The 27,226-nt window shown below is 39.4% G+C and overlaps 1 protein-coding gene across 1 annotated transcript; it reads right to left on the bottom strand.

Moving 5' to 3' along the window:
* Positions 1 to 847: 847 nt before the first annotated feature.
* Positions 848 to 25,999, bottom strand: myo7ba (myosin VIIBa). Its single transcript, XM_072684114.1, has 47 exons — positions 25,853 to 25,999; positions 24,848 to 24,949; positions 24,607 to 24,753; positions 23,006 to 23,190; positions 22,552 to 22,673; positions 22,300 to 22,442; positions 21,897 to 22,010; positions 21,527 to 21,680; positions 21,325 to 21,401; positions 21,130 to 21,249; positions 20,438 to 20,574; positions 20,130 to 20,340; positions 18,578 to 18,713; positions 18,313 to 18,479; positions 18,080 to 18,220; positions 17,165 to 17,323; positions 16,816 to 16,908; positions 16,637 to 16,731; positions 16,461 to 16,545; positions 16,122 to 16,340; positions 15,019 to 15,228; positions 14,717 to 14,932; positions 14,447 to 14,614; positions 12,325 to 12,621; positions 12,011 to 12,168; positions 11,640 to 11,766; positions 11,410 to 11,529; positions 10,489 to 10,662; positions 10,036 to 10,263; positions 9,748 to 9,915; positions 9,511 to 9,628; positions 9,288 to 9,414; positions 8,993 to 9,150; positions 8,608 to 8,789; positions 8,236 to 8,354; positions 7,966 to 8,120; positions 7,644 to 7,797; positions 6,963 to 7,118; positions 4,790 to 4,895; positions 4,572 to 4,685; positions 4,397 to 4,484; positions 3,516 to 3,622; positions 3,230 to 3,415; positions 2,623 to 2,739; positions 2,448 to 2,531; positions 1,530 to 1,649; positions 848 to 1,439 (listed from the first exon to the last, which is right to left on the bottom strand). Exons 1-47 carry the CDS (start codon positions 25,868 to 25,870, stop codon positions 1,347 to 1,349), a joined length of 6,675 nt encoding a protein of 2,224 aa, XP_072540215.1. The 5' UTR covers positions 25,871 to 25,999; the 3' UTR covers positions 848 to 1,346.
* Positions 26,000 to 27,226: the final 1,227 nt, after the last annotated feature.

Genomic DNA, 27,226 nt, shown 5'->3' with positions numbered 1-27,226 from the left:
ATGATGTAGTTTTAGTTTTGGTATTCACGCACATATTAATAAACTCAAATGCATAGTTTAATACTGTCCAGAATAGTATGTAGTGTAGTATACAACATCCATTATAGTTTAAGAGTGTCCAGCATAGTATATTGTACAGTATACAGTATAAAGGACAGTTCATTACTGTCCAGTATAGTACATACAGATTCATAAAGATTACAGTATGAAGTATAGTTTAATACTATTCAGTATAGTATATAGTAGAGTACAGAATATAGTATCAAGTACAGTTAATAGTATTAATAATATATTTGCATAGAATATGGTACAGTATGTAGTATCCAGTAGAATTTAATAGTATTCAGTATATTATATTGTACAGTATATAGTATCCAGTATCATTTATTAGTATCCAGTATAGTAGTATACAGTACAGTATATAGTATCCAGTTTAAAACTGGAAAGGTTTACTAGTATTATGTGTAGTAGTATATAATGCAGTATATAGTATCCAGTATAGTTATCCAGTATAGTGTATTCACCAATGACCACTGAATAATGTTCTTTATTTATATTTTGCCATCTCCAACAAAGGTATTCCTTTTTGAAGCTCAAAATTCAGTGAAATATAATCACACTAGTTTAACAACTACATAATTTGGCAAGAAACACCCTGATTAATGGGCCTCTCTGAACTTCATAAAATATCAGATAAACAAATAAATAAATAACAGACTAAAATCCCAAAGTTCTTCCTATTCTGAAGTGAACACAACAGATCTAAACAGCCAAACAAAACAATCCTGGCAAGTTCATTAGATGTTATGAATTTTAATAATCAAATACAGAATCATGAATCCAACTACCATAAAGTGTTTTAATCGTTAATAAAAACAAACAAATGCAGAACATTACTTAGTTCATACTTATTTAGCAATACATTCATTACAACAATCATTTTTTTAGCTTAATTTCTTTTCAAGAAATTATTTCTTGAGTAACCTTCTTCGGTAAGAAGCAAAAACTACATTCTCAGAAACAAATTGATAAAACTGTCACTAGGGTGGTACCCCATAAGTCACTGGGGTGGTATCCTCAAGAGTACATCTTCGGTTCCTTTATTTATAGAACATAAATCTGACCTTAATAACATTTGAGGGTACATTTACATAGTTTGTGCCTTGGTGAACAAACAATTACCTGAACAGAGAATTCACCAATACCAAATAGCTGATGGTATTGGACTTAGACTAATGGGCCCTATTGTATGAAATGCTCATAACACACATAATAATATACAATTCTTACTGGCAGATATATATAAAAGTGTGTATGCGTAATGTGTAATCCCCTCAGACCATGTCTCAGTTAAAGCGTTGATTTCTGGGTCTCTGTGCTCTTCTCTCATTCAAATACATGTTGGCATAAGATGTCAGTAGATCATCCATTTTGTAGCCCTTGGGAATTAATACAGACAGTGTAATTAGTTTGAGTGCCCTGAAAGCATTTTTAAAAAACAAAAAAGGCTCATTACTGGTTTTACTCACTAGGGAGGTTTCACACAGAATCTTGTTCCCTTTGACCAGGTTGCCTACAGTCATGTGGAAATAGGTACTTCCACTGCACCAGCTTGCGATCTTGTTCAATGGATGTGTTGCGAGGACATCCTTGAAAATATTAAGAAATTACAAATTTTAAGTGCTTCGTAAATACAAACAGACAAAGTCTGCTTTTAGAATGACTGCACATATAAAGGACATGGCTGAGAAAAGCATAGACATGGATTTGTTTAGCAAAGTAAAGAAACTATATCTATAAGATCCATAAAACAGCACCATGGAAAAAAAAAAAACAGAAAAATCTTCAGAGCCACGCTTTCTTACAAAAGAAGCAGAATTATGATTTTGTAAAATACAGCAACAGATAACCAATAAATAGATTGTTTCTATTTGTTTTTCTTGTTTTGTTATTCTATTTGTTGTCAATATATATATATATATATATATATATATATATATATATATATATATATATATATATATATATATATATATATACACACACACACACACACACACTGGTATATACACTATAAGTCCAAATGTTTGTGGACACCCCTTCTAATAAATGCAGTCACTGCTCTAAGTTGCACCCACTGGTGACACAGATGTGCAAATATACACTTGCCTAGTCTCTGTACAGAAGTAGTGCCAATAGAATAGGATTCTCTGGAGCACATACACATTAACCTGTTAGCACCATGTCTAATACTGCTCTTGTTGCTGAATACAATCAGATCCTCAGAGCAATGTAGTAGAAAACCTTCCCTGGACAGTAGACACGATTATGCCAACAAAAGCAGGATTTAATACCCTGATTTCAGAGGAAACCATGGATGTGTCCCAATACCTTTGTCGATATGGTGTACATGTACTGTATAGAAAATACTGTTATAGTGTCTTTACCTTGGTTTTAGGGTGTATTACTGTAACCCCTTGTTTGCTAATGGCAATTCTCACAATGTCTGGGAAGTTGGGTTCAGATGTTTGCTGCGGTAAGAGAGAGTTTTAATTAAATGTTAATAACTGTCAATCACACATATCTAATGATATAATGATATATAGGTTTCTGTTTCATTACCTTTACTTCAAAGAATGCACAGCCAAACGTGGGCCACTTAAAGACCACCTTTAAAAAGCCCACCATGGCTTCTTCCACGGTCATGCCTGCTTGCTTATTGTAGGCAGCAAATATATTCTTCAGTGGAGAGATTACATAAGAACAACATATTGGATTAGATACTGTGTTTGAAAAAGGCTTGTCAAGACAAACTTTACAGCAAAAGTAAATGTGCTACATATATTAGTATTTACAATCATTGTATGGTAATGGATCATGAGAAAAAATTCCAAAATGTATTATTGCTTTATATTTCTATACATTACAATTAAGAATATAAAGAAATTCCTAGTAAAAAGTCTATGTCAGATCAGATTCTTGATGATTTTAATGATGGATCTCACTGTCCCCGTAAACTAAACAAATCCCACACTGGTCATTGTCAGATTCTTGGTAAAAGTTCTTGTAAAAAATAGTTGGTAAATAAGACCCATTAATTCCTTTTTATGTACTGTTGGGTATATAGTGTTTTATTACAACAGCAATGATGTACTGAAAAGACAGGAAAAATACATAACTTTGTTAGATAGGAAGAAATAATTATTTTCTCAGTGCCAACATTTCATACCTTTTTCCAGTCATCAGATGACATAGCCTTGAGCTGGTCGTTGGGCACCAGCTCTCTTAGCATCTTGGGGATCATGGCAAACTGAGTTTTATCATTGTCCACCTTCACTTTGAAGAGGAGAGCGCCCAGCTGCACCATGTCCTCTTTAGTACAGCGGTGATACCCACGCAGATACTTGGGCAACTCCTGGGTGGTCAGAAAAATTGGATAACAGGTGATGACCATAACAAGCTGAATAGTATAATTCCTCAGATTGTGTTTTCATTTATAGATCGTGTTTGGGCACCTGAGGAAAGTGGAAGATGCGGTCAGCCTCCAGATCCCTGCCAGGAATTACATTGAACCACAGTTTCTTCATGAAGAACACCTGGTATGAAACATTCACCAGACCTCCTGTGGTTCAAGCATAGCTATGTAAGAGCACAGCGTACACTTCTGGGATTGTACAGTTTACTATTGTATGCAAACAACTCATAGGAAAGTGGCTTTAATGACTTTTAAGATGACAAAAATTAATCAAGAAGAAATAAATGCATGATAAAGTTATAAACATTATTTCCATTAGGCCTTTTAACCCATTAAACTAGATTTAATCCAGAGTCACACTTTTATACATTTTATTGTAGTGTATAATTCATAGTGGTTACTCTAAAATTCATAGTAGTTTCTGAATAGTCCATGGTGGTTAATGTAGTTACTTAATAATTTATAGTAATTACTAAAAATGTCGTAGTAAGTACTAAACAATGAATGATTTACGATAAATGCTGAACAATTATGTAACAATTATAGTAGTTAGTAAATAATTTATAGTGATCACTCTATAATTTAACATAGTTACTCTATCCTTCACTGTAATTTCTAAATAATTCATGGTGGTTACTGTATAATTCATAGTAGTTACTGAATAATTAATAGTGGTTAGTAAACAACTCACAGTAGTTACTGAGTAATTCATAGTGGTTATTAAACAATTCATAGTGGTTATTAAACAATTCATAGTGGTTACTAAGTAATTCTTAGTGGTTATTAAATAATCTATAGCAGATACTGAGTAATTCATAGTGGTTATTAAATGATCTATAGTAGTTAGTTCCTGTGTAATTAATCATAGTTATTGGGTAAAAGCCTTTTTTTAAATAAACTTTCGAACAGTCAGAAACTCACCATCCTTTGCCATCTTAGTAGTTTTGGACCAGTCAGTGATCTGCCTCAGACTGTCAAAGAAGTAGTCTGTCTCATTCAGACTCAGAACCTGACCGAAACACAGAGGAAACCGTCTGCTAGTAACATGCTATTTAAATCTTAGTCCTATATCAGTAGTGGCACTGCTTGGACCTACCTTGTCTGGAGTTTTGACAAAGATACTAAAGCCGTCCTCAGACATCAGCCTGAGTGTAGTGGTGATTGTTCGGACCAAGTCTCTGACCTTTGTGTTAGTCGCAACTTCAAATATCTGTTCACAAGAAATAATAATAATAAGATTTTTAAAAATCAATACATGGTTTTCTGGATGCCTTTTCGTAGCCTGTGTGATTGTGTTTTCTTTTGTTGTTGTACCTCCTCTGTATCATTGGGGAAATGGATTTTGTGAAAGATATGAGTGCTGTTCTGCTGAATGGCATCCACTTCAACCTGGTGAGGGGGAAGTTTCCTGGGCTCAGATCTGTTGGAGAAAACACACAAACAGCTTCCTGTGAAGTGTGATAGCTGATATCATATTGAAAATTCAAAGATGAAATACACTGATTATTAAGTTTTTGATTATTAGTGATTAAAAACCACAGTAATACACAAAACACTCTAATTCCATATTGCTGCTGTTTAATGAAAACCATGTATCACCTTTTTGTACGTTTTTAGTTTTCTCAATTGTTTGAACCCTGTAGGCATTTTTGCCTTCACCTGTAAAGTCATTATTTATAGCAACGATATACTGATACATTTTACTTTGGCCTACGCTATTATGCATTTGGCTTAGCTACTCTGGTAGCAGGTTTTATTACGTTAAAGGGCACACTTATCACTGAGAGTACATTAGGAAAAGTAGGACTAATGTACGTCTACCCAATAACACGATCAAATTTGTCGTCTTTGACCTGCTATACTTAGCAATGCTGTAGAGTAAAAGTGTTTCCCATGACTAGAATGTTGAGTTAAGCCACGCCTCAAGCAGATGTCAGTCCCACTATTTCATCCCTGACATTTTCCTGGTACTTGTGCATGTTTGGCACAAGGCACTGCTATATTAATAGGCTAACAACACATTTAAGGACTGAATCACCAGAACAATTTCTACAGTTTTTAAGACAACAATTATGATCATATGTACATTTTACAGGGGTAATGTGAACTGCAGATATTGCAGTGGCTGTTAAAGTGCGCAGTGATCTGGCCCTTGTTTTTATGAGGCACTGGCTGAAATAAATGACGCGCATGCACTGAGGGATGAATTCCAGGACTCCAGTCAGACTGCCAGTTCAGCTTTAATGCGACCTTCACATATGTCTGCCATTCAACCAAGTTCAATGTTGTGGGAATGCTGACCTGTAAGTAAGGTCACCACACATCTTGTTGCATTAATGTTCCCAATATATATATATATATATATAGATAGATAGACAGACAGACAGACAGACAGACAGATGATTGTTGGTGTCAGATGGGCTGGTTTAAGTATTTCTAGAGTTCCTGTGAGTTTCAGAACAGTGTCTAGAGAGTCAAAACAATGTGAAGGCTACAGTAACTAAAAAGGCCACTCTGTAAAATGGTGGTGAGCAGAAAAGTATCTCCGCGCAACACATCCAACCTTGAGACAGATGAGCTGAACAGCAGAAGACCATGTTCTCTCAGCCAAAAACAGAAAGCTGAGGCTGCAGTGGGCACAGCTGAAAACAGGAGAAATGTTGCCTGGCCTAATCAAGGTGATGAATTGTTGAGGCACACAGATAGTAGAGTTAGAATTTGTCACCTGCTTAAATCCATGAACCCAACCTGCCTTGAGTCAACAGTCCAGGCTGGTATAGGTGGTGTAAAGGTGTGGAGAATGTTTTCTTGGCACACTTTGGGCTTAATACCAATCAATCATTGCTTAAATGCCACAGACTGTTTGAGTATTGCTGACCATGTGCATCCCTCATGGCCACAATACCCATCTTCTAATGGATACTTCAGCATGACAACGCAAAGTCACAAAGCAAAGGTTGTCTCTAACTGGTTTCGTGAACATGACAGTGATTTCAGTGTTCTTCAGTGATCTTTGAGTTGGGGTAGAATGGAAGATGTGCAGCATAAAAGTACACCATCATATCAACATGGACCAGAATCTGAAACACATTGTGGAATCCATGCACATGTGTACATATATTCAGAAAGTCTTAAAAGATCAACCCAGTCATTATTCTACTCTCACTCGAGCATCTGTAAACAATATAATACTGTAGTGCAGTAGTAGCCCAAAGTTATTAGGGAGCCCCCTGGTGGCTGCAGGGCCCTAAGCGGCTGCTTGTGTCGCTTATTAGTTAGCATGAGGTCTATTTAAATAGATACATCTGTAGTCATTTCTGCCTTGGTACAAAACAATTACGGCACACAATTTGTGTCAAATACCACAATTTGGTCAGTTGATTATTATAGACTGAGATAGTAAACGTCCATCCGTTTATGGTATGGTTTGACCCTGCAATCCTGCCTCCGGCCTAAATTTAACAAATGTGCATGATGTGTGGTGTACCTCCGTGCTCCCTGCAGTCTAAGCAGACAGTCAGAAGCCAGTGGCTCCCTGCGACGGGTCTCCAGGAAACGTTGGGTGTGTTTCAGTAGAGAGCTGCTAGGGGAAAAGAGACCACAACACAGCCACAGCAGCTGCCAGCCCTGCTCCATGCTGTACCTGAGACAACCAAAAAATGACAAACCGTCAAAACCAAAGCATGAACATTGCACATGCATTTCATATCATGTGTAAACAGTCCATACAGCTAGTAAGAGTCAAGACCGTACAAATGGAGAAAAAAACATTCCACCTAAATGTGCTGCATGAGGTGACATTTTGACTCAAGGTCTTAATCACATTAATAAATTCTTTAATTAAAATGAAAGGATTTGCATGTTTGTATTTATTTATTTGTTATAGTAGGGTTAGATCTAAACTAGGCTTGCTATTTAGAATTGGTGATTCTTGCACAAGAAGCGAAAAGCAAGGTGACTTTGGTACACCAAGTTACGTTTACCAAGCCCTCTCTGACTGAGCTATTGCATGATCTTGTGCAACTTTCCTTTCATAAGGCAGAGTGTGCAAGAGGTCAGAATTTAAACAAAGCTTATTCAAAAGTGAGATGCTGAACATCTCTATGTAATCCCTGTGTGTCCTGTTAGCACTTAAATCACTATTTCACTGTCACATGACCTTCCTTACCGGTTGTTATTACTGGTCATCTGTTTCATGATCTGGCAGTAGATTTCATCTCTGAGAGCTTCATTCTGAGTGGCAGGGCCAAAGATCTGATCTGTGAGCTCCAGAGGATTCTGAATCTGCCTGGTTGGGTAGTCACCCATGTACTTTAGGATAGGTGCACAGAAATCAGTTAAGGACTTACAACCACTGTTGAAATGTATGGTTATTACTCTTACCAGTATATACTATAGTACTTTAAGAAATAAATATGAAAATTTATAAAAGTGTGAGTTTATAAAGAAATGAATAAAAGATGTGCATGTATATGGTAATTAAAGGATATCAGTGAAAGCCTTGCAGGCCTGTTGACTGAGCTCAGGGTTATCCAGCAGCCTCTTTAGGAAGGGCTGCCTGATGGGCTCTCTGGAATTGGCCCATAACCTTTCAGGGGCCACGTTTTTAGAGATCACCTGCCTATTTACATCTTTAGTTGGTGGCCTGAAGCAACAGAAACAATACTCAGTATTAACTTTTTAACACTCTTTAACCTCTTTAACAGGGTAAACCTATTAATCATGAGGTATGAATGAAGTGGTTAGGAGCTTGCAGATACCTAAAGTACTCAATGGAATACTCTTTGAGGGTTGCAGGAGCCACTCTCTCAGTGGCTGTTCCTCTGATTGTGTTGTTAATGATGGTTTTCCTCTGATCTGGAGACAGACTGATCAGACTCTGGGATAAAAACAATCACAGTTACTGACTGGTATGACTTAACTGTACTGTACATGCTAAGAAGTCATGATGTGTTCATTATATTAACATGAATGCATAGCTTAACAGAATATGAAATTATAAATGCCCACAGTAGTGGTACAAAGACTAAGACTATATACATCAAGGTCATCATGCAGGCTTTTATCTGCTCCATTGTTTTATGGTGTTGAATGCTACTTGCACAAAATTTAAATACAACATTAATCCTTACCAAAACTTCATTGGTGGGTTTGGTAAGAGTGGGCAGAATTAAGATGGCGTCCATAGGTAATGCCCCCTTTTGTCCGGTTCGCTCATTCTGTCCCTTTAACCAGCCACGACTTGGAGAAAAGTCATCATCTTTGATAAGCAGAATAAGTTCTCCTTTTTTGAAGCTAAGAAATGTGGGGTCATCTTAAATAGAAGAGCAGAAAACATTTCACTGGAATTCCAAACACAATGAATTAGCATGAAAGAGCTTTACATGAAGGGTCTTGCCATTTTTACCTCTTTCTAAAACAATACTGACAAGAAATAGCCAAAAGTTAACCGATAACAGACCCCTGTCCTAAGTAAGGTCTTTTTGATAAGGTGTTGCAGACTGAGAGATGACTGACCTTGATTGTTGACTTCTTGCAGGGCCACAGCATACTGTGAGCGCTCAGTTAGGCCTGCGAGGAACAGAGCTATCAGATCAACAATGTCTCCAGCCAGCACTGTGTTTAGTGTGAAATCCCCCTTTAGAGTCAGCAAACACACTGACTGCTTTCGTTCTCTAGGGTGAGGAGGAGAGGAGCCATTAGGCAAGCCAGGGTCAACTAGAGAATAGGCTTTCACCACACTCAGCCTATTTAGAGACTTGTTTTATTTCTTCACATTTCCATTTGTTGAATTAGCTGGAGAACATGTTACCTCACTGTGTTCACCCCAGTCACCATTGGGTAGGAGAGTTCAAGAAGTTTCCTCTCACGTTCATCAAGGCAGGTTATTCCAGTCCAGTTGATGGCCATGATGAACTTGTTCTTAGCTAGGGGAGGACCTGTGAGGGTTCAGTGATAGATTTGTTGCTTTTAAGCTTTCAGCAGGCGGTTTATTCTTGATACAAATAGATTTATTACTTCAGCACAGTTTATACCTGAATGCCTGACAACCTCGAAAAACCTGGAGAAGAACATGGGCCACTTCTGACGAGCGTAATTCACCACTTCTGCTTTGACTTTAGCAGCTTTGGTCTTCGAGTTTATGTAAGGACCCTGACAAACATGAACAGATCTTAAGTCACATTTTATTAGATGTTCTGCATTCAGTCAATACCCATTTTAGAGCTTTAATCATTAATAATCCTCAGAGAGTATTAATCACATGGAAATACCTGAAGGTGTGCAGTGTTGATCATCTGAACCCATTTGGCCTCTGACTTGGCCTCCAGTAGTTTAGCATTAACACAGTCCTTGACCACAGTTTTAGTATTCTCCATACTGCTGTCTGAGCCATACTGCACAAAGAAATGCTTCATCGCCAGCTCGACAACGTCGTCTTCCTGACAGATGTTAAAATACAGAAGTATATAAGGCGTAGGCAGTAAATCAGAAAATAGGCACACCTCAAGCAAATCCTACTCTGTGCTCACTCACTTCAGTGTCAAAGCATGCTAGCTTACCCTCTCACACTGGTACTCTCCATACTTTAGGCCCCGGATGACCTGTCTGTAGATGAGGTCAGTGCTGACACTGTCCTCACTGCAGTCGTGCCAGGGAGTGAAGATTTCTTTGCGGAAGTAGAGACGCCAGGGGGCGTGCTGCTCTTTCCCACCCTTTCGCCTCACCTCCTGTTCACACTGGGAGATGGCATCCATCACATGCTCACGCCCACTGCCCAAAGACCACACCTGAGGAGAGCGTGCACAAAATGAGTGTACAAAAACTGGCAGTTACAATACATAAACAGGAAACCTGCTGGAAAAAACAGTATTTAGTATGCAAATATATTGTCACACAAAAAACCTTGTATCTCCATTTCTGTCAAGTTTAATCTAGCTGTTGTTCTTTAAATTTCACCAGAATTTAATGGAATAGAAATGCAAAGTTCCTGCTTAGTTCTTGAGACTCCATACCTTGTCATAGAGAGCCACATAAAGAGAGAAGCCAAAGGTATCTTGGAGTTTAACCTTCTGTGATAACATCAGACAGACTTCTTTGGAGGTAGATGCAGAGTCCACAGGCAGGCTGATAGTTCGCCCATCCATAAGTGTCACAGACATTGCCATGGGTTTCTTGGTCTTTGTGGCCTATGTTTAAACATAAGGGGAAAGTGACATATGGATAGTGCATTACGTTTAGGCAGACTTTTAGGTGTAAAAAATGCTGGGTTACTGTTCAGTCATTATTGTAGAGATATAATATTATTGTATTATTAGGTATGGTAGCCATTTTTCTATTATGATACCAATACCAAAATTGAAACCTTGAATATCAACCAATATCTTCCTAAAAGTTACAAAATGAGGTATACCTCACAGGAAGAGATACATAGCCAACAACATGACAACACACAGGATTGGATCGTATTAATTCTTTTCAAGGTCTCAATATCTGACCAATTTCTGATCCAGCATTTTCTGCTAATAACTTGCATCGGACTGGTGTCATCTCTTGTTATTATTCTGTACTTATTTATGACTAAAGGACTATTAACATATAGAATATTGACATATGTACCATTCTCTCCCCATCCATACGGTTCATGTTTAGAAACTAATGTTTACACACATTTTGCTTATTCTACATATAGCAGTTGAGCTGTTTTCACACTAAAGCTATAATTATTATTTCAGGCCAGACTGTGTTTTAATTGAGGCACATTATATAGACATTATAAGATCAACATTATACATTACATTATTGTATATATTATATACATCATATGCATTATATTAAAAAGCAATGTTGGTACAGAAAACCACAGCAAAGTCATATGTATAAAACTTTACAGTTTAAAGGGTTATGCAAGATAGATCTGATGAAACTGTGCTCACCTGTAGCTCAAGCCAGCTGGGCGGTTCTGCACGCACTCCATTGGCCACAGTGCGCCGCAGCCGCTCTGCACAGTAGGGAGCATATCCAGCAGGGCCAAGACGAATGAAACTTTGAAGGTACTGCCAAGAGGAAAACCAGACATTTCTTACTGCTTGTGACTGATAACAAATGTTTGTGGCAGGTGAGGTGTGTTTGCTTTGTACAATGGAGAGAGAAATGTTAGGGTCACCTTGATGAAGCGCTCAGTGGGAGGGAAGATGCCCAGGCAGAGAGACAGAAGGATCCAGCCACGGAAGAAACTGCTGCGATTGCCATTTTCTTGGAGCTGCTTGCAGATCTGACAGTAGATCTCATCCCTGGAGTATGGAAAATCAAGCCTCAGACTGCTGTGTTCACTTACTCAGCTTTCTGAACACTAGTTATCTAACTAAGAATGGTGTCGTGTTCAGAAACCATTAAGTGATCATAGCTTAGTACATTTGTATTCCTATGTTTCACAGGATGTGCCTTAATACACAATGTCCTGAGGAAAACAGGTCTTCAGGGACTGGAGTGTTTCACCCTGCTCTTTTCACATTGATACAATTTGGAGTCGCCCACCTGAGGTCACGTCTGACAATGGCGTATCCTACAATAATGTGCAGTTTTTCAAGGGATGTGAGTGGGCGGTCCAGGGTGGGTCCTTCTCCAAGCATCTCCTCTTCCTCACTGATCGTTTGCACAGTGGGCGGCTTGGAAACCTGATCATCACCCTCTGCCTGTTTATGTAGAAACGATTACGTTACATTTGAAAATGGCCAATCAAAAACAAAATGGTCCAGAAGTTCTATTATATTTATATATTCATATTTGATTGATGTACTGTATTTAGTGGTAACAGATAAGATAACAGCTAACAGATGACAGCTCTGTACCTCTTCTGCAATAGTGGATGGCTTTCTGGAAGACTTTCTATTTGACGGCCCCTCCTCAGAGATTGTGGAGATCTTTTTGTTCCGGGTCAGTAGGTCAGTAAAGGTAGAGGACTTCCTATTTTTGGGATTCTCCAACGGTATTACGGAAGTTTTCCGGTTGAGCACGACTTCCTCTGGCATGGTTGATGTCTTCCTGTTTCGTGACAGCAGATCAGTAAATGTTGAGGTCTTTCTGTTCTTTGGAGGTTCTTCTGGGACTGAAGACTCTTTCCTGCTTCCTTTGTTTCTCAGTACCCTCTGAAAGAGAAGTGCAAGTGCAAGTGACACATTTATCATTTACAAACGAAATACTTTTTTTTAAATGCTTCAATATTTTAAATTCTTTGTATAAATAGCTTCTATGAATTCTGTATTGATTAACAAAGAGACAAGATGCAAAAAAAATATATATATGCTGTGTTCTGGACTAAAACCATTCCATCCAGCATCAACACTTCAATTTAGTCCAAGACTAGATCCAATCCAATCAAATCAGTTTTTTTGTCACATCACAGGTGTAAAAGTGAGTGAAACCCTGGGTGCGTATATGTAATTACAGTTGAGGACACCAGCCCTTCATTGCTGTGTATTTTTTTGGACAACCCTAATTCTAAACACAGTTGAATTAAAGGCTTATATCACGGACAATCATAACTGTGGTAATCCTTTACTTGGATGGTCCATTTTAGATGCCGCATGGATGCTCATCTGATATTCAAAAACATTTAACGAAATGCCTCTAAAATGCAACTAAACTCTACACTGAATGTAAATAACTGTCTATTGAAGGTTACCGTACCCCTAATCTTAACCCTTACCTTAACTATACTCTATTAGGGTTGGGTTTAGAGTTAGATTTAAGGTTTAGGGTTAGGATGTAGGGTTGATTCAAGAGTCAGGGTTAGTTGTAGTGTTACATTCAGAAGACAATATTTTACATTCAGTTTAGAGTTCTATATTCTATATCCTAGATATTCAGTTGAATATTAGTTGAATGTCAGGTGAGCATCTGCAAGGCATTTATAATGGGTCATCCAAGTGATACCATAATTTTTTGTGTTTCCTAAATAAAATAGCATTATATAACATATAAACTCTGTTAAACTGTTCACTCCCCAGTCCATTAATGGAAATTACATGCAAATACAGCCCATTTTGACTTAGCATGGTTGTAATGTCACAACCCTAAGCACATTCACATTAAGCATAGGAGGTACTGTTACTGTGAGCAGTCTGTAGCAGAGCAGTTTCATCCCAGACTGTGTTTAAGTGAGGCACAGTACAGAGCAGGCAATCTGTACAGAAGAATCCATTTGCAGTGTAGTTTTAAATTTAAAGTAACAAACATCCCGTTTACCTATTTGGGGAAAAGAGAAGTTAAAAATGATCATATGTGTGTGATTTACAACTGTTTCTTCCTGTAGCTGCCCACATCAGATTCAAAAATCTAATGCTGGCCTACAAAGCCAAGAATGGACTAGCCTCTTTGGCCATGGCAATGGTCACAACCTGATCTGAGCCCTTCACACCTCCAGTACGGCTCGGCTCGACTTACCATCCTTTAAGATAGATACAAGCATCCACACAAGCATTTTTCTAGTCACTTGCTGTCTTTAAACTCAGACTGAAGACCCATCTAACTCACTTTTCTTGCATGGAAGGTTTACGACTGCACTCATGTCTTACTTAATTTGCTTGATATTCAGGCAAAGTGTAGTACATTGAGTATTGTGTATCTAGGTGTCCATACTGACCTTTGTATTTGGCTGCATTTAGCTTAAGGTGTCTTTTGGATTCTAGCTATACAAACTAGTGAACAGTGAAGTAAACAGCGAATCACTTTTGTGGATGAGAGTGTCAGCTAAATAATATGCCTTAGTGTGTAATAAGCCTGGCTAAATTTAAGGGGTTAAATATAAATGTAAATGTCTGCTGCATAAAATCCACAACATTATAAATGGAGCTGGGGAAATATGTAGAATTTAGGATATAAACAGGACATAAGCCAGATATCACTGAATCATATTTGTTCCAAAAGACCAGCCTCTTGGCTGCATGACTTCACAGTAGAGTTCAAACTCACCTGGTCCAGCCCGACCATATGGCTGAGGCGCCTGTCCTGCCTGGAGGCCACATCCTTCTGAAGAGAGCGATCAGCAAAGGCTGATCCACTTCTAGGGACCTGCTGAGCCTTCGGTTCAGGGATATCTCCCATGAACCTCAAGATGATCCACCACACCGTTAGAGAGGCCTAGAAAGGGACGAGGCAGCTGAAGTATTTTGTTGTACCAACAACAGGGTTTCTGATCAGTGTTCACTGTTTGCCAAGGTTTAGACCATAAGCCTAACTTACCAGCACATCACTCTCATCTTCATGGTACAGCAGAGGTTGCCGTAGTCTCTGGCGGATGTATGTGGGTGTTGCAGCGCCTTGGAAGTACATTGATGCAAACTTGGAGAATGAGTACTCATCCAGATCATCATAGTCTTCCTCAGGAAAGTCCTCCTCCATCATAGGTGCATCATCCAGATCCACTTCATCTAGCGCAGTCCACCTTCCCTCTAGATCCTAATAACGACAGCACTTTTATGTCTTAAAACAATAACCCCAGAAATGGCTAATTACTTAATGCTAGACTGAAACTGATTTCAGACCTCAAAGCCTGCAGGCGCTTGGCCCTCCTGTCCTCCAACTAGACTGGGCAGGAAGCCAAAGATGCTGTCCACCATTTCCTGATCGGTGATGGATTCTAATTGTTCTGCAGCCTCTCTCTCTCTCTTTTGGCGGAGAACTTCCTCAAGCTTCCTCTGCCTTTCTAGAGCAACCAGCTCCTCTGCCCGGCGCTCCTGGAGCGACAGAAAAGCCTGCAAACCAGAGCTGTTTATTAATGAGAGTTAAAAAACATACAACAATACATAAATAACTGGAATATTTGACCATAGAATTCTTACTAGTCACTTAATAATAAGCCTATTGGTTCACTTCAAAAAACATAATTACATAGTAAGCAATTCCCTGGTTTAGATAGCATCTTGCTAAGTGGTTGCTTGTGTATCTAAGGTGGTCCCTAGGGTGTTACAAGTTGGTTACTAGGAATTTGCTCTGTTATCCCAGATGGCTGCAAAGGTTTTGGTGGGCAGTTGCTATGGTGCCATAGATCTTTGCTATGGTGTTGATAATCAGTATATACGTATGTTCTTCAAGGGGGTTGTTAGGGTGCTGTTGCTTGGTTGCTGTGGTACTGGTGGTGGTTTCAAGGATGTTGTTTAGGTTGTTGCTATGGTGTCTCTGGTGGTTGCTTGGGAGTTGCTGTGGTGTTATATGTTGTTACTTGGGTATTGTTAAGTGGCTGCTGAGGTATTGCATGTGGTTGCTGGTGTGTTGCCTAGTGGTTAGTATTGTATATGTCATGTTTGCAATGGGGTTGTTAAGCGGTTGTGATGGTATCTCTGGTGGTTGCTAATGTGTTGCTATGTGATTGCTGTGTTATTGGGGTGCTTTCTATAGTGTCTCTCATGGTTGTAAGATGGTCGCTATGGTATTCTATGTGGTTGCTATGATTGCTATGATATTCCAAGTTGGTTGCTAGGGGTGTTGTTAATTTACTTCCACCACATCAGTGTCAACATCACGAAAAAAGGTTAGTGGAAAAAGATTCAGCAAAAATAATAATAATATTAATCACATCTCTTTCCTCTCTGATACTCATTTGCTGTAAGATGAATATCATGCAAAGCTATCAGATTAAATAACCCACATCTCTCTTCATCTTGTTTACTGCTCTCCGGGCGTTCATGCCTCTGATGTGAGCCTGCAGGAGGATGGCAGCATCTCTCTTGCGCTTCCACTCCTTCCTGGCCAAGTAGCCATGAATCTGCGCCTGCAGTCGCAAAGCAGCCTCACGCTCCAGCTCGTACTGACGAGCTATCTGACGAGACCGCACAGTGGCCTGAAGACGTGCAAAACCCAACTGGACCTGAACACAACAACAGCTGAATCACAAACAGAAGAGCTATGGAAAAACTACGACAGCAACTCTTGGCTTGAACAGCACACAACTGCACATCAGTTCATTGTCCAGCGGCTGATAACTCACTACTTTGTAGAGTTTTCTGTCTTTGTGTCCACGCCAATACTTCTGCACAACCACAGCTGCAGACCTTTGTTTAAGAAACTGTTTCCTGCAATTATGAAGATAGCATGATGACTGCAAGATAAGGCTGGAATCCAGTCATTATTTCCCTTTGTCCACCTTGTGTTAGCTTTGTTTACCTGTACTTGTATCCTCTCAGCACTTTCTGAATAACAAGTGCTTTCTCATTCAAGGCCTTGTCTCGCTTAAGCTCCAACATGGTATCATGAAAATCCTACCACAGGGATCAGTGTTAAATGGCCTGAATTTTAAATAGCACACCACAATCTGAACTACATTACATGCTACATTACATTACCTTCAAAAACACTTTAGTTTTGCCAAATTTCCAGTCATCTTCAGCACTGAACACATTCTTACAAATGCTTTCACTGCATTTCTTGGCACTCTCCTGACGAAAAAAAAAACACATGAATCAATACAATTCAGATTGCTGTCATACAATTAAAGACAGTAGGCCTCATTCACCAATATCTAACAAAAAGTCTATGTCAGATTCATATGTGTTTTTAAACCACAGACTTGATCACAGACAATGATGGACCCCATTGTCTTCGTAAACTTTGTAAACTTGAGCCAAATCTGCAATGTTTCCCATATCAGACACTCTGTAGATCATAATTAGGTTTGAAAGAAGTATTCCTTACTGTCTTTGGGTCACACACAGCAGAGTTGAGCAGTACTCTGTAGCGGTCCAGAAACTCCTGAAAGGTGTGACGGATGGGGTAGCCAGCCTTTCTGATACGAATGGTCTCCATCATGCCAGAGTAGCGCAGCTGGCGCAAACACAGCTCCCTGTCAATCAGCTGAACCACAGACAGAAACATCTCAGTTCGGACCAGAAGAGAGGATGCAGTAGCAAAGCTATTCTGTCTCTATACTAAAAGTATGTACACCACTGTTTGGGAATACTTGTCATGGTTAAGTGAATGTTGCTGTTTAATATTTAATAAATGATACAGTGTAGATTTAAATGTTATAATCAACATGCATGAGTAAACAAGTATGACTGAATTGTTTGTCACATATGAAAAACTATACACCAAGTTTTTTTCTTGCTGTAGAACTGAATGGACACTTTATTAAATATTGTAATGGAAGATAGATGTTATTTTAATAATAATAAATACAAATGATTTACTGATGATTATTTACTCCCTTTAAATAATGTGTGTGCAAATGTATATGGGTGTAGGAAGGATGGAAGAGTCATTAGAAAGACATATGAATTAATAAATACTGTGATCAGCCATAACATTAATACCACCTCCTTGTTTCTATACCTACTGTCCATTAGATCAGCTCCAAACACCATATAGGAGCACCATGTAGGAGTTCTTTAAGGACAGACTGTAGTCCATTTGTTTCTCTGTACATTTATTAGCCTCCTTTCACCCTGTTCTTCAATGGTCAGGAACCACCACAGAGCAGGTATTATTTGGGAACTTCAAAGTTCTCCTATATGTTACGTGAAGCTGATAAACTGGACAATGAGTGTAGAAACAAGGAGGTGGTATTAATGTCATGACTGATCGGTGTAAATGGGTACATTTTGAAATTACCATGGGCTTCTTGAAGTCATTAGGTTTGATGCAGCGAATGAAGTAAGGCTGGCATGCAGTTAAAGTTTTCATCAGTGCGTCTAGAGACAAACGGAACTGCCCGCACAGAGTAGGCACTCGCTTTTTGGAGTCTGCAATTTGCTGAAGGGAGAGGATGAATGCATTAGTGAGTGCTTTCTTCATCTTCTTATTCCTCATACATGTTCACATCACTTTTCAAAGTCGCAACTCACCCGCAAGGAGTTTTGGGGAGTGATGATCATTTTGGAGTTGCCTCTGCTCTTCACCTCATTGGTGGAAAGCTCATTGTGGAAGATCTTTTTGAGAAGCTTATTGGTTGAAGTGTCCACCAACATGATGAGGTCTGAGCTCAGAGCATCCCTGTTCTTCTCCAGGAAACCTTATAACACAGAGTTGAATTACACTCAAGATTTCCCATTGAATAGGCAGTTATTCTGTCTTCAGGCAGCATTAATTTATCAGCTATTTATCATTTACCTTTTGAATCATAAAAGACAGGCCCAGCAAAATGCTCAATTCCAAACTTTGTGTCATGGTTGTTCTTAGGAGATATGTAGATGTTGCTCTTTCCATGCACCTGCTCCAGCTTGTTCAGCAATGTGGCATCTGTGCCCTAACATTAGAGATGTAAATATCAGACATATCAATTAATGCTCAAATTAAGTAGATTTTTAAGAGTTTAAAAATTAAGCCTAGGATTAGGATTTGGCATACATAAAAATGTGCTAAAAAGAAGTACACTTTGGGTTCCTTAAAAAATCTGTTAATAAAAGGTAATTTAGAGAAAAGACGAGGACCTTCTGAACATATGCATATTTTATATGCAGGTTTTAAGACTGGGGTGTGTGGAATGTGGACTGGAGTTTCTCTGTCAACTTCGGTCACTACATTTCACAAAATCCACCTCAGTACCGATGTCATGGTAGCATATCCTTCTTCTGCCAGTCTGGAACTGGTCTCACCCACTTCCTCACCTCACTAATCATTGTCACCTGTGTCTCTTTAGCCATTGCTAATATAACCCTGTTTGTAACTTCGTATCTTTGCAAAGTATTGCCCATTGCATACCAAGTGGGTTCTCTTGTTTCCTTTGCCTAGTAAAGTGTTGGCTCAGCAGTTAGCAAACTGGGCTATTGATTACAGGGTTGGGGGTTTGATACCCACATCTTTGGCAGGCTGCCACTGTTGAGCCCTCGAGTAAGGTCCTTCACCCTCTTTGCTCCGAGCACATGTGCTTACTGTCACTGTGTGTGTTTTTTAATCACTAGTGTGTGTTCACTGCACACATGATATATGGTTTATATGGTTTTACATGGTTGTCTTGTAACAGACCCTGAGCATTCTCCTTTGTCTTTGGTTAGGCCTTTGGTTTAGGTTGCCTGGTTGTGTTTATTTTTCTGGAATTTTACTTCTGCTGTCATTTTGATGTTGTAGCTCTTGTCTACTGGTTAGTGCCTCTGCTGAGTTTCAAATTTTCAAAGCTGAACCAGGACTCCACAGTCCCATTCAATGTAAACCCCTTGTTCTCACTTTATTTTATTAATATATTAAGAAATATATCATATTTAATATATATATATATATATATATATATATATATATATATATATATATATATATATATATATTATATACAAACTAATATGTTGGAAATTAGTTGATAGTTATCAGGATTAAGGCCAGGAATAGGCAGGGTTTTGGTTAGGGTTAGGGTCAGGTTTGGGTCACATAAATTTAAGATAATTTAATCTCAATTAAGCGCAAAATCACATAAATGCAAAGTGATCTTCTGCAAACAAAGACTATTGTCAAAGAACCCTTTTTGTAAGATTAAGTTTAGATGTACAGGTGATGGTAATGCATTTATTACACATTTAAAGTAAGCATCAACATAGTATGTATCTACAGTGGACTCTCAAAATAATCTCACCCAGTTACACCATTTATAGATAACTAGCTATGTTATTCAATTCACAATAAATGCAGGACATAACCTGTCATATAGAAAGCAACTAAAAGATATAACTACCTTGGGAAAGTGACTCTCCTCATCGATAAGTGAAAGAACATTGAGAGATCTGGTGGCCAGAAGGTCCAGGGTGAGCTGGTTATCCCTGTACTCGATGTGTGTCCAAACAATGTTCTCATGGGTGTACTCCTCCTGCTCCAACTTGAAGACATGTTTCACAAAGAACTGTTGCAGCTGCTCATTGGCAAAGTTGATGCAGAGCTGCTCAAAGCTGACATAAAAAACACAAAAAGAAAAAAGATCAGAAAAAAGGCATTATGGAAAACACGCCAAATGCCTAAATAAGGTCCATCACGTTCCTCACAAACCTGTTCTGTTTAAAGTTTTCAAAGCCAAAGATGTCCAACAAGCCAATAGAGTGGCGGGTGTCGTCCTCGGAAGGGGGCTTGTAAATGGCAGTGTTTATTTTCTCCACAATCCATAGAAACAGTCTGCCATAGATGGCCTGTGAAAAAAATATCCTAAGACTTAGAACTGCTAAAAAGGTCAATTCAAAGGCTAACAAGAAATGGACTAATATACTGACAATTACAATGTTGTGAAAGTGTTTGCCCCCTGTCTAAATTCCTGGACCAAAGAAGGCAGATTCAACACAGGAGGAACCCTCCTCCCAAAACTAACGGCCTTCAAATTCCATCTCTATCTTGTTCACATGTCTATGTCTTCGCAACCCTCCACACGCCAGTCTCTTTCCTTTGAAACCTGTCATCTAACATTCCTGGCTTATTTATCACTTATTAAAGAGGGGACTGGTTTCCACAAGCAGAAGGCACCTAAACTCCAGCCCAGAGTTCTCCCCCTTCATACAGTCATCTTCAAAAATCATCAGAAGCTGAAGGTATGGTTCAAACTAGCAAAATCATTGTTAGATAGACTTTCTTGATTTGGATCATTGTCTTGTTGCATGACCCAACTGTGCTTCAGCTTCAGCTTACAGATGGATGATGACATTGTGCATTGTCATCTCATTTTACTTTATAACCAGATAGTGTGGGGTTACCTTCACAAAAGCATCCCTGCCATCGAGGGCTTGTGTTGAAGTCAGAGGTTTTGAAACACTCTCCCGGTTAGTCATAAAAGACCTCTGAGTTAAACTGATATTTAGAGCCTTTGCGTCCACCTGCAGACAGATAGACAAGACCATTTAGACTCATCCACATTAAGCCAAATTCACTATAGTAATAAAGACTTTTACCTCCAGCAACTGGGCAGCCATGTTAAAGTGATTAGACGAGAGAATGTCACAGCTCTCCAGGTTATTGGAAATGGTTGCTTGAGAAAGAAAAAAAAACAGAAACACTGATTATTAATGCCTTTCTTATGCATGGCCTTCTTGGCATGGATGACCATGGATATGTTTGTAAAGTTTAGTCTATACCTACAAATAGCCTCCTCACCTTCAAAATCCACATTGCCAAGGTGGAGGATAGCAGCTAAGAGCTTGTGGATCTCCCAGGAGTCGTTCTCAGTGAATGTCAGGATCTTCATGGCAGAACGGAAGTGAGCGTATTCCTTTATGTCATCCCGTCCTTCACAGGAAGTGCACTTGCCCTGATTGAATGATTGAATTTATGTTCAATAAAATAATTAACTATCTGATTAAATACAATTGATTCCCAATATAATTGGGGTTAGGACTGACAGGACTATTGTTAGAATTAGCCACAGGGTAAGGTCTGGGATTAGATATTGAGTTCAAGTTAATGTTAGCGAAAAATTAAAGTGTATTTAATAAAGATTGAGTGATAAGTGATGCTAGGACAGTACCATAGTCAGGTAGTTGTACTCAGAAGCATTGCCCAGAGACAGGATCTTCTTCTGTTCAGCTGGCATGGCCATCAGCATGTAGTAAAAGATGTGGTAGTTTCTTTCTTCTTGAGCCTGAGTCAATTTTCAAACAATATTTCAACCTCTCTGCCTTTTAAAACCTTGTATTTTCAAAATAGTGACTTTACAGGAGGAAAACCCCCTTCTTAACTTTCAATGGAAGTCAATGTAAAACTTTTTAATCTAAGCCATTTGGAGCATTTCTATTGGTCCATTCAGCATGATATTTTCACACAATGTAAAGGATAGTTGACAGTTTGACAATGTGTCAAAAATTACAATATGATGCTTCTTCACTTGATTAAGGGTTATTAAAACTTGGTGTCAGTTTGTCATGATCTACCTGTCGACAGACACGAGATTTTTCCAGCAGGTACTGCTCGATACGGGCTCCTTCTATGGATCCCCCCTTGCTGAAGTGGATATCGATGTACTTCCCAAAGCGGCTTGAGTTATCATTGCGAATGGTCTTTGCATTACCAAAAGCTACAAGCACAGAAAATCCAAGTTTAAGAAAATCATAGTTTAAGAGCTATCTGTGGTATGTCTTAGCATTCATTAAAATGAATCCAATGTTAAGTGCTGGTCAAACTACCTTCCAGTATGGGATTAGCTTCTAGTATCTGCTGCTCGATCCATGAGCGCTGTCCACTCACTGCTGCCAGAAACTGCAGAATCAGCTTGGTGCTCTCTGTCTTCCCTGCTCCAGACTCCCCACTGGTACGCACAAATACACACAACCCACACTGAGAACGTGACACACAAGTTAAAGTTCTAATGCCATAAGCTTCTTCAAAACCTTTCAATGCACATGTTCTGTTTGAAGTGGTTTATTTGTGCAGCTGAACTATTCCAAACTGGCCTCTAACTTTCATCACAAGTTCAATTTGTTATTTTTTTAGATGATCTCTTGCTGGTCAGATATTTGGCTTTTGGAACTGAGATAACATGCCAGTGGAGCATCAGAAGAATCTGGATAAAAACACCTTCACTACTGGGTTTGACCTCAGGCTGAGGGCAACTACAGTACGCAAGTGTGTTTGACTGACCTGATGATGCAGCACTGATCCTTTCGGTTGCGGCGCATGTTAAAGAAGCAGCTGTCTGCGATGGCAAACACGTGCGGGGGCAGCTCACCCAGCCGCCGGTCTGTGTACAGCTGCACCTGCTCTGGAGTGTAGATCGGCAGCAGCTGGTATGGGTTCACTGCCACCAGAATGGACCCTGTGTACGTCTGAGAAAGAAAAAGAGAGAAATATGAATCCTCCCGTCTAATGCACACCGTCTAATTTCCTCTAAATAAACATGAAAATATTAAAATACATTGCAGACATTAATATGTTTAGACAAACCAAAGAGTTTGATGAGATGTTTGGATGAATAGTGTCTAACCACTTCTTAATTTCTCCTCTATTGCAGCTTTAATAAGACTGAATCGGGTGTGTTATGTTAGTCGATAAATAAAATAAATAAACTCAGTGTCCGAGAATGTTATCAACAAAGAATGTGAAAGCTTTGCCCATAGAATATACTAGAGACGGAGTGCAGCACTGCAAACCAATGGATTAAGCCCATATGACTATACCTGTTTTTGTTTTGTTTTTTAATTCTGGCAGCAGTTATCTTAGAGGTTAGAGGGGGCAGGGCAGTGGTGGCTTCTTGAACATAGTGCTGGGTCCAACTTTTCACAGGGTTGTGGATTAAATACCCATGTCTGCGAAACTGCCACTTTTGGGCCCCAGAGTACATCACTTAATGGCCTAACTTATTGTTCACAGGGTTACAGGTTAAATACCCAGGACTGCTAAGCTGCCACTGTTGGGACCTTTGGCAAAGGCCCTTAACCCTTTTTGTTGCAGGGGCACAATAGCATCACTGACCCTGCGCTTTGACCTCAGCATTCTAAGCTGGAAAATGCAAAAAGATAATTTCATTATTCCATATAAGAATAAAGACAATAACAGAAATGATGAAAAAAAAAGACTCAGTATCTCAAAACAATGACTTTAATGATCATGCCTGCATAATGAAATAATGCCTATAAATGATCATTTACCCTGTTAATACATTTTCAAAAACCTAGGGCATTATTTAGCAACAATAAAGGTATTTTAGATTAATGTACAACTTTGATATAGTTATATATCATTTTTCCTATATCCCTATATTTTTTTATTTGAATGGGTTGGTTACTGGCACATTAACTCACTTGTATTAAAAATCAATCACTGCGCCCCTCTACATTTGGGCCTGGGGTCAATCCAGTGGCGTGTACAGTTTATCAGGTGCTTTCAATATCATGGCCCTTTTCTGTAATTCTGCCAAGACATGTTTTAACAAGCCAAAGTTAAATAATCAAACTTTATAGAAGGACATTGACTGTTTTCTGCTCACAGAGAGATGTGTTGTAGCGCTCGTCTCCTAAGACAGAGATCTATTCGTTTCTATAGAGACAAACAATCCTGCCATTAACCAGAGAGGGCAAAGTCCAAGACAAGCAGGCAGCTGACTCCTCACAGACGGCTCTCAGATTCAGACTAAGACTCAGATTCACACTGGGGCCATCTGAAATGACTGTTTATTCATTTGTGGTGAAACACAACTCGCATGTTGTAACTAGCTTCACTGAATCTGGCTTTGTGTGACTCACATAGATGATGCCGTCTCTGTGGCGGACCAGAAGGTTCCTCAGCAGGCCAGCCTCATTTAGGTCCCCGAGCCGAATCATATCATCCACACCGCTGACAGAGGTGGGATGCATGGGCTTCAGAGAGACATCTTTCTTGATCTTGTGCTCCTGGGGATTGCATCAAAACAGACAACATTCAGATACACCACACACCAACAGACTGACATGACTGGAACAACAGGGATCAAATAGTTGGTGTTACCTTTCCCTCATCATCAATGAGCTGGAGTTGGCCTGTGTCTGAGAGTCTTACTTCAGCGCCGATTGGTACTCCAATGCTGGTGTCCACCCACACATAATCTCCCTAAAGCCACCAATGAAAGATTCAGCTAGCAAACACATCTTTCCAGTTAGCAGAGCAAGCTAAGAATCAAAATTTATATTAATTTAACCAACTGCATAATTTAGTAATTATGGCCCATTATTTAGGCCCATATTTTCATACATTTCTGCATAATTCAGTCATTGAGACAAGTTATGTATATAGGTTTAATATTACATTTTAGGCCAAAACCTTCTGTTATTGGATCTCAGGCATCAGGCAGCATATTCATAACCATGCTGTCTAACAAGCTTTTGTGAGGTAGCTGTAACAGACATTAAACTGCTCAGACATCTGGTTCCTATCAACCAGGGGTGCCTTCCTAGGTGGAGTTGGTGAGAGGGGTTGGGGCGATTTTAAGGGCCTGTGACTTTTTATTTATCAACACCAGTGATAACAATTCGGGCATGGCAGGTTTCTCTAGAACAAAGCATTTCACATCAAACTGACAGTGTTAATATAAAAAAATATATTAACATAATAAATAATCACTGACACTGCTAAATCCCAAATTCCAAATCCTTTAAAAATGTTCTGATTGCCATACACAACACAGGAGAAACATTTACTACATTTTCACAAGTACTGCCCCACCCATGGGATTCCAACCAGGGATTCAGCTTCAGAAGTGATGCAACATTCAGGTTTAATTCTACTGAGCCATCAAATCTGTCTATGGATTAGTCTTTCCACAACATACAGCACATCCCGAAAATTCAGGGATTTTTCAGAGTGAAAAGAATTGGCTCTGAGTGGAACATTACACAGATAGACAAAACATACTTGTGAGAGGGTTAAGTAAACTGACCATTAATAATTGTATGGGTCCCATCAAATCAAACTTAAACATGGCAGGTGTGAAAACTTGATTCTACATCAACTTACCTTTCTTAGGACCACCATGACTGAGTCCTTCCTTCCCCTAGTCTAAGTGACAAAACAGAAGAACAAACTTCAAGCCTTCGAATATGGATGTAAAGACAAATCATTCGTCAATCAGATCAGGTTAAAAACATTCACCATTCACCGGACGTGTAGTTACATGTTTGATAATATAGCAAACGCCCTCACTGAGTACACGCAATCATAACCCCTACTACCATAAATCTAACCAGGACTTACTAAAGCATAAGGACAGGCTAACATCCATATATTACCAATATTAGTCCAAAGAATTGGTAATCAGCAGAAACAAGGCCTGATTCATACAAATGCAAACTCTAGTTCACATATAGCTAAAACAACACGAAAAGTCATTCTCTGCCACCTTTACCTGTATTTACTGACAGGTCGTCCAAAGGGGGGAAAAAGAACAACCACCCTCGGGCTCTCTCCCTGTTGTAGCTGTCCACTCACCTCGATCCCAGTGCGTTTCGAATGAAGTGGTGGGCTTGGGTGTTTCCCTTCACGCAGCAGCCGTTTATGGCACTTTGACTTTGGTCTCTGTGAATACAGCCTCCAGTCACAATGCCAGCAACAAGCATCAAGGAAGCACCTGAACAGAGTGGGTTCAACCACAGCACAGAATGGTCTTCATCTAGAGGACAGTTCTGAAATAAGGGGCCAATTCCACTTCATGTTTACATTGTTATTTTTCCAGACCGCATTTACAGTAATTATCAGAAAGTGATTAGGACACAGATGCAATGATCTGGAAGGAAGCTGAACCTTTGGACTTGTGCTCTTGTGCACTGGAGTGGTCAGGTCATAGAGGGGTAATCAAGCTGTAAATGGCAGAGCACACGCCTCACATGGCAGAGGTCCACCGGGGTGGACTCATGCTGGGAAATTGGTTCCACTGATAATGCAGAGTGAAAGCAAACGAGTCTTCACGTCAACATACACCGGCAAAAGAGATGTGAAAGGGGAGGTCTGGCTTAAAATGATACCAAAATCAGGAAGTGAAAAACAAGCTCCTCCGAAGTGTTTATTCAACATATGACATAAACTGTACCAAAATGTTTGTGGACACCCCTTCTAATGAATGTATTCAGCTATTTTAAGTTGCCCCCATTGCTAGTCCCGGTAGAGAAGTATTGCCTATAGAATAGGACTCTCTGGAAGAGATAAACATGAACCTATTGGCACCCTGCTAAAGGCTTTGCATGGGCTAGTGGGGTATAAAGCTCCTCAGCATTGAGCCATGGAGTAGCGAAACGGTGTTCTCTGGAATGATGGTGATTTATCCAATACTTTTGGGACGCGTTGGGGAGTTGAGGATGAGGTGTGGTGGTGATCATTCAGCATCTTGACCTCACC

This window comes from Salminus brasiliensis, chromosome 7, assembly GCF_030463535.1.
Source record: "Salminus brasiliensis chromosome 7, fSalBra1.hap2, whole genome shotgun sequence".
NCBI lineage: Eukaryota > Metazoa > Chordata > Actinopteri > Characiformes > Bryconidae > Salminus > Salminus brasiliensis.
The sequence above is the reverse complement of the archived record's forward strand: the minus strand, read 5'-3'. Positions and strand labels throughout refer to the sequence as shown.

Bases quoted from the DNA above. Each gene is read 5' to 3' on its own strand.
- myo7ba (XM_072684114.1), bottom strand. The intron at 21,402-21,526 runs GTGAGGAGGCTA...TTCTTTCTCAAG, and splicing joins TGGCAATGTGGATTTTGAAG to CAACCATTTCCAATAACCTG. The intron at 7,119-7,643 runs GTAAGGAAGGTC...TGGTTGTCTCAG, and splicing joins ATGACCAGTAATAACAACCG to GTACAGCATGGAGCAGGGCT.